The 6,574-nt window shown below is 35.5% G+C and overlaps 1 protein-coding gene across 1 annotated transcript in view; it reads left to right on the top strand.

Annotated features, from left to right (window-relative positions):
* Window positions 1-412: 412 nt before the first annotated feature.
* LOC105535462 (probable C-mannosyltransferase DPY19L2) overlaps window positions 413-6,574 on the top strand; it is a gene marked incomplete at its 5' end in the record, with an annotated part of 83,760 nt that continues 77,598 nt past the window's right edge. Inside the window, 3 exons of the mRNA XM_011974565.1 lie at window positions 413-490; window positions 2,811-2,902; window positions 5,604-5,703. Of these exons, the coding sequence (XP_011829955.1) occupies window positions 413-490; window positions 2,811-2,902; window positions 5,604-5,703 (270 nt within the window). The remainder of the gene's footprint in view (window positions 491-2,810; window positions 2,903-5,603; window positions 5,704-6,574) is intronic.

The following is a 6,574-nucleotide window of genomic DNA, read 5'->3' on the forward strand; positions in this document are numbered from 1 at the left end:
GAGACCAGCTTGGCCCACGTAGTGACACCCCATCTCTGCTAAAAGTAAAAAATTTAGCCGGGCATGGTGGCACACGCCTGTAATCCCACCTACCTGGGAATCTGAGGCAGGAGAATCGTTGGAACCTGGAGGCGGAGGTTGCAGTGAGCTGAGATTTTGCCATTGCACTCTAGCCTGGGCAGCGGAGCAAGACCCCATCTCAAAAAAAAATCATTTTATGTTCACACGTTATGTATTTTATTTAGAAAGTATTTTAGCTATGATAAATTATAAAATTGAGATTAATTTATATGTACACTTTTTAGAATTGTACATTCAGGATTTAAACATCAGCCACATGGGTATGGTGTTGTACTATTATGTTTTAAATATTATTTAAACTATGGTTTTAATTTGATCGTATACTCTTTTTTTTTTTTTTTTATTTTACAGTGGGACTCAACTAGGAGGTCTTATTACAGTACTGTGCTTCTTTTTCAACCATGGAGAGGTTTGTTTTCTAGAAAGCAATTTTTAAGAAATAGAAGGGGCTACAGAGGAACAAGGAAATATACTCATCAAAACAATATATAATTGTATATGCTACTTATGATTTCACAATATTTTAAAGACCCTTGTGTTATAAGTTGATATTTTAATCATGTTGATTGAAATGTTTAAATAGCTAGAATTTCAAACATAAAATCTCTTGCCTTATTTTTAGTAAATATATAGATGCACATATATTCTGTAGAGAAAAGGAAATAGTATACTTGTTGTGTTGAATCATGTCATGCACATTAGCTGATGTGTTCCCACTAAACTTTTTTTGTGGGTAGTGGCAGCCTCACCATACAAGTTATGAAATTTAAATTTAGAGAAAGTTAAGTTACTTATCCACATTCCATATTTACTACATGATGAAGCTGGATTTCCCATTCTATGTCTGTCTGCCTCTAAAATCTCACATATATATATTATTTTATATTTTATAAATTATAAAATTATATTTTATAAAAACATATATTATGTGTTATATATAGCATATATATTCAACTTTTTTATTGTGGTAAGAATCAGTAACATGAGATCTGCCCTCTTAACAGATTTTTAAGTGTACAATACAGTATTAACACAATGTTGTATAGCAGATCTCTAGACTTACTCATCTTGCCTAACTGAAACTTTGTATGCATTGCACTTCCCTTGACAATGAAAGAGGCCTCAGGCCTGACAGCAGGGACACAGTTAAGACACTGCCACCTGCTCCCTCACTTCTTTCTGTTACGTCATGCTGTCTGTTCAGTAATGCAAAATGCTGAATTCAAAATCGACATTAACTTAACGAATTCAGCCCAATGAAACATAGTCCACCTAAAAAAGAGCTCATAGAAGCTTATTTCAAATACGGTGGATTCATTCAACAAAATATTGAGTACATACTATGTCCATGCTCTGTTAGATGCTGAGGATATGACAATGAAAAAGAGAGAGATTCTGACTACTAGCTCTTGGTAGCAAAATATTTAATAGTTATGACACAAGTTACATAGGGTAGAAGTACTTTTTTTTTTTCCAAGATGGAGTCTTGCTCTGTCACCCAGGCTGGAGTGCAGTGGTGTGATCTTGGCTCACTGCAACCTCTGCCTCCCAGATTCAAGCAATTCTCTTGCCTCAGCCTCCTGAGTAGCTGGGATTACAGGCATGTGCCACCACACCCAGCTAAATTTTTGTATTTTTACTAGAGATGGGGTTTCACCATGTTGGCCAGGCTGGTCTCAAACTCCTGACCTCATGATCCACGCCCCCTTGGCCTCCCAAAGTACTGGGGATTACAGGCGTGAGCCACCACGCCCAGCCAGGTAGAAGTATCCATTGCTGTTGGGTTGATTTTTAAAAATCAGTTAGATAAAGGAATCATAAAAATTATACATAAAAGTCATGTATATTATTTTAAAGCAAACAAATGCATTGTCATTCAACAATGTGCTGATATAAAGACAAAGCTTTTTCTTTGAGTGTGAGAGACAACGGTTGGTATAAGTTGACTTTCTTATATGTATCATAATTCCTCTTTCAACATTTACAATTTTGATATCTTGGAAGAAGAGCAGTAATTAAGACTCTTGCAAAGTAATAAGAGTTCACATTCTTTCTAGAATTTCAGAGTTTTTGATGGAAATTTTTTCTAATACTCTGACCCATATGTCTTAGAAGTAATTTTAAAGTTTGTATGAAAATTTAATACTTTCATTACATGCATCACATTTGTAGTTCCCAAATACTTCTAGTTGTTTTTAAAATATATACTTAACCTTTTTTAAGGTACATTTTACAAATTCTGAGGCAATCTTAGCTATTCGAAGTGTGTATTTATATTCATTCAAACTTGTTATGTAGAAACTCTCTTGGTGCTTGCGAGTGATCTAGGTGACATTTGTTTAGGTATTTGTCTTGGCATGCATATATCCCAAAGCCTGGGATGCCAGGATCATATGCCAGGATCATACCTTCAGAGCGGGACTGTGGATCTAATTGGTCAGTCACAGAATTCTCACAACTCTTATATGTACAATCTTGTTTGTCCCTTGGGTTTCCTTTTGCTCAGTCTGATATATCTGTTGCTGGTTTCTGGACATGGTAGTTAATTGCTCTCTACTTAATGGCCTCATGCGTTAAGAGAGCTTCAAAAACTGAGAAGCTATGCCAGACACTCAGAAATGGGATATAGTGAACCTAGTATTAAAATTACTAAAACAAACTCACCCCTGGTTTTTAAATATGTTTGTTGTAGTAAACATGATGTAAAGTGGGCATTTTGTTGATTTCAGGCCACCCGTGTGATGTGGACACCACCTCTCCGTGAAAGTTTTTCCTATCCATTCCTTGTACTTCAGATGTATATTTTAACTTTGATTCTCAGGTAACTTTGATTTATAAAATGAAGGCAAATAAATTATAATTTAAGTTTCTTAAAATATACTTCAATTCAGCACTTTGGGAAGCCGAGGTGGGCGGATCACTTGAGGTCAGGAGTTCGAGACCAGCCTGGCCAACACGGTGAAGCCTCATCTCTACTAAAATACAAAAATTAGTCAGGCATGGTGGTGTGCACCTGTAATCCCAGCTACTTGGGAGGCTGAGGCAGGAGAATTGCTTGACCTTGGGAGGCGGAGGTTGCAGTGAGCGGAGATTGTGCCACTGCACTCCAGCCTGGGCAACAGAGCAAGACTCCCTCTAAAAAATTGTAAATATATATATACTTCAACCTATGAGGTAGTAATTACCAAGTTTAGACCATTTTTTAGTTATTTTAAAAGTAAATTGAATATAGAGTTAAGAAAATAATTCAAAATTGCTATGTAAAAATGGCTGTCCATTTAAGAGTGTAGGCTACAGGTTTTAGATAGCTACATTATGTTTTAATAAATCAAAAGGTATGTGTTTGTGTATAGTTTGCCAAGATTCAAAAGTTTTTGAGAAACAATTACATTTTCTCTTCAAAGTTTAGGTACTCTGACATTGTTTTCTAACCTGTGGTTTTGATGACTGTGCCATGAAAAAAGTGTTCTGTGTGCAAACGAATTTGGGAAATGCAGAGTTAGATGGATAAGGAGTACGTATATTCACTTATTTATGAAGGATTTCTGAACAACCAATGTTTCTAACAGGGCAATCAGTTTCATTTCAAATGTTTTTTTTTTTTTTTTTTAAATACACTTTTTTGTAGGGATTACATTTATAAGCATTTTAGATATTTAAGAGGTCTGAGAAATGAAAAAAACTGAAAAAAATGAAAAAACCCATAAGTGGTAGAATAGTATAAATAGCCTTATCAGAGAAATAAGTTTGATAGAATACTAATGAGAACTCTCACTGAATGAAATCATGATCACTATCTCCTCCAAACTCCCAGAGGACCCCATTCTTCACCCACTAATCCCTGGCAGATTCTGCCTTATATAAAAATCATTTATTTGTCTTCCTTGTTTTTTAAAACAGTAAATTTATGAATTATCCACACATACACAAATTTTTATTTATTTCTTTAGAGATGAAGTCTTGCTCTGTCACCCAGGCTGGAGTGCAGTGGCACGATCGGCTCACTGCAACTTCTGCTTCCCAGGTTCAAGCGATTCTCCTGCCTCAGCCTCCCAGGTAGCTGGGATTGCAGGCACACACCACCACCCCCAGCTAATTTTTGTATTTTTGGTAGAGGCAGGGTTTTACCATGTTGTCCATGCTGGTCTCAAACTCCTGACCTGAAGTGATCCACCTGCTTCAGCCTCCCAAAGTGCTGGTATTACAGGTATGAGCCACTGTGCCCAGCCAATTATATGTATTTAAAAGTACTACTGGAAACAGGGACCATGCCATATTTATCTCTTTAACCACAGAACACTGCACACGTCCATGCAAATATTTGTGGCACCCAGATAAAGCTAATTGAAGAGTGGTAAATAGTAGTGTACTGGGGTGGCACAAACCTTGAGAATGGAGCAGGCTAACTTCTGATTTCTTACCAACCTGACGAGTATATTCTGGGGTAAATTTGGATTTAGGAACTTCCTCCTCATTCAGATCTCTATATCTTTGCTCTACACTTTGCCTTCTCTCAAAGATTAGGTGATGGAAGCTGCCCATTCTTCATCACCGCTTGCTATTCATTCCCAGTTTAATTCCTAGGAAGGTGGGTTATATTTTTTTGAAGTGATATCAGTCTGATCAGTCAGGGGTTTCATGGAATAAAATGCTTTAATTAGAACATTTGGGGTTGTATCATTGAGGGCATGTGCTATACTCTGTATCTTAGACAAAAGTAATTTTTGTTTGAAAAATATAAGATTACAAAGTACATAATGAGTATTTTATAACAGTAAACAATATGAACATTTAGAATTTTGTTTTTGAAAATTTATATATAATTGTACAAAGATTCATCAAAATCCAATACAGCATTTATAAAAGGAACAGTTACAGTTTTATTATTTAGGTAAAATGTTTGCATTTCTTTTTTCATATCCAAAAGTTACTGTAATTCTCTGTGGTAAAAGATATTGGTTCCCAGTACATCTCAGTAATTGAAATGGACAATTTAAACTTCCACATGCTTCAGCTGAATTCTAGAATCATTTTTTAATTTTTTAAGATTCTTTTTCCTTAAATTTTTCCATAGTTGTTAACTTACTACTTTGTCAGCACTTACATTTCTCTTCAATGTTTTTTGAAACATAAAAGTGGTGGTATATAAAGTTGTTGCTGCACATACAGGAGAAGCATGTTGAGGTGTGCAGGGGCAGCGCCGCGTCCTATTTTCTGACCTCCTTGCTGGAGTATTAAATTTCTAATGTCATGCATATGTAAAGGAAGATGAGCTTTTGTATTTAAAATATTTAATGGTAAATTACAATGTTATTTTTAAAACTCTAATTTTGATTGCTTCATGCAAGGCATGAAGTATTTCAATTTCTTTTTAGTATGTTTTAAAAAGTTAACTATATTTTGTTGTATTATAGTAAAGGTAATGGAATAATTTAGATTTTATCATTTTGCAATTAGTCTTTCTTTTTAATGACAGCCTGTTTTTAGGGTGAAACTTATTGGTATCAATTCTCTCTATTAAGGACCTCGAGCAATGATAGAAGGCCCTTCATTGCACTCTGTCTTTCCAATGTGGCTTTTATGCTTCCCTGGCAATTTGCTCAGTTTATACTTTTTACACAGGTAAGATGAGTTTTTAAATTAATTTTTATTTTTAAGTTCTGGGGTACATGTGCAGGATGTACAGGTTTGTTACGTAGGTAAATGTATGCCATGGTGGTTTTTGCATTTATCAACCCATCACCCAGGTATTAAGCCCAGCATGCATTAGCTATTTTTCCTAATGCTCTCCCCACCCCATCCCCCGACAGGCCCCAGTGTATGTTGTTCCCCTTACTGTGTCCATGTATTCTCATTGTTCAGCAACCACTTATAAGTGAGAATATGTGGTGTTCGGTTTTCTGTTCCTGTTGCTGAGAATAATGGCCTCTAGCTCCATCCATGTCCCTGCAAAGGACCTGATCTCGTTCCTTTTTATGGCTGTGTGGTATTCCATGGTGTATATGTACCACATTCTCTTTATCCAGTGTGTCACTCATGGGCATTTGTGTTAATTCCATGTCTTTGCTATTGTCAGTAGTGCTACAGTGAACCCATGTGTCTTTGTAATAGAATGATTTATATTCCTTTGCGTGTATTAATTAAGTTGAATGCAAAATGTACTTGGTTGTTTCCATAGAAATTTTAAAATATGTTACATTTATGCCCTAAAAGATTTTCAAAATAAGGAATAAAGTTTACTGAAAGGTATGATTTTTATGAAATAATATAATTCCACATTCTTTTATTGTATTGATTAGTTTGACAGATTTTAAGCCTCGACATGTGAAAGAGTTTTTCTATTATATTTATTCACAAATGTTATTTTTGGTGTTTGAGATATTATCTGTATATATCTACCTATAGATTTTCCTTTTGTCCTGGTGTTCATTCTGGGTGCCAAGCTACACAGCATGCTAAGGGCCAATCCTACTCTTCACAGCAGGACGTGCTG

Source organism: Mandrillus leucophaeus, unplaced genomic scaffold (genome assembly GCF_000951045.1).
Source record: "Mandrillus leucophaeus isolate KB7577 unplaced genomic scaffold, Mleu.le_1.0 Scaffold1462, whole genome shotgun sequence".
Classification (NCBI taxonomy): Eukaryota; Metazoa; Chordata; class Mammalia; order Primates; family Cercopithecidae; genus Mandrillus; species Mandrillus leucophaeus.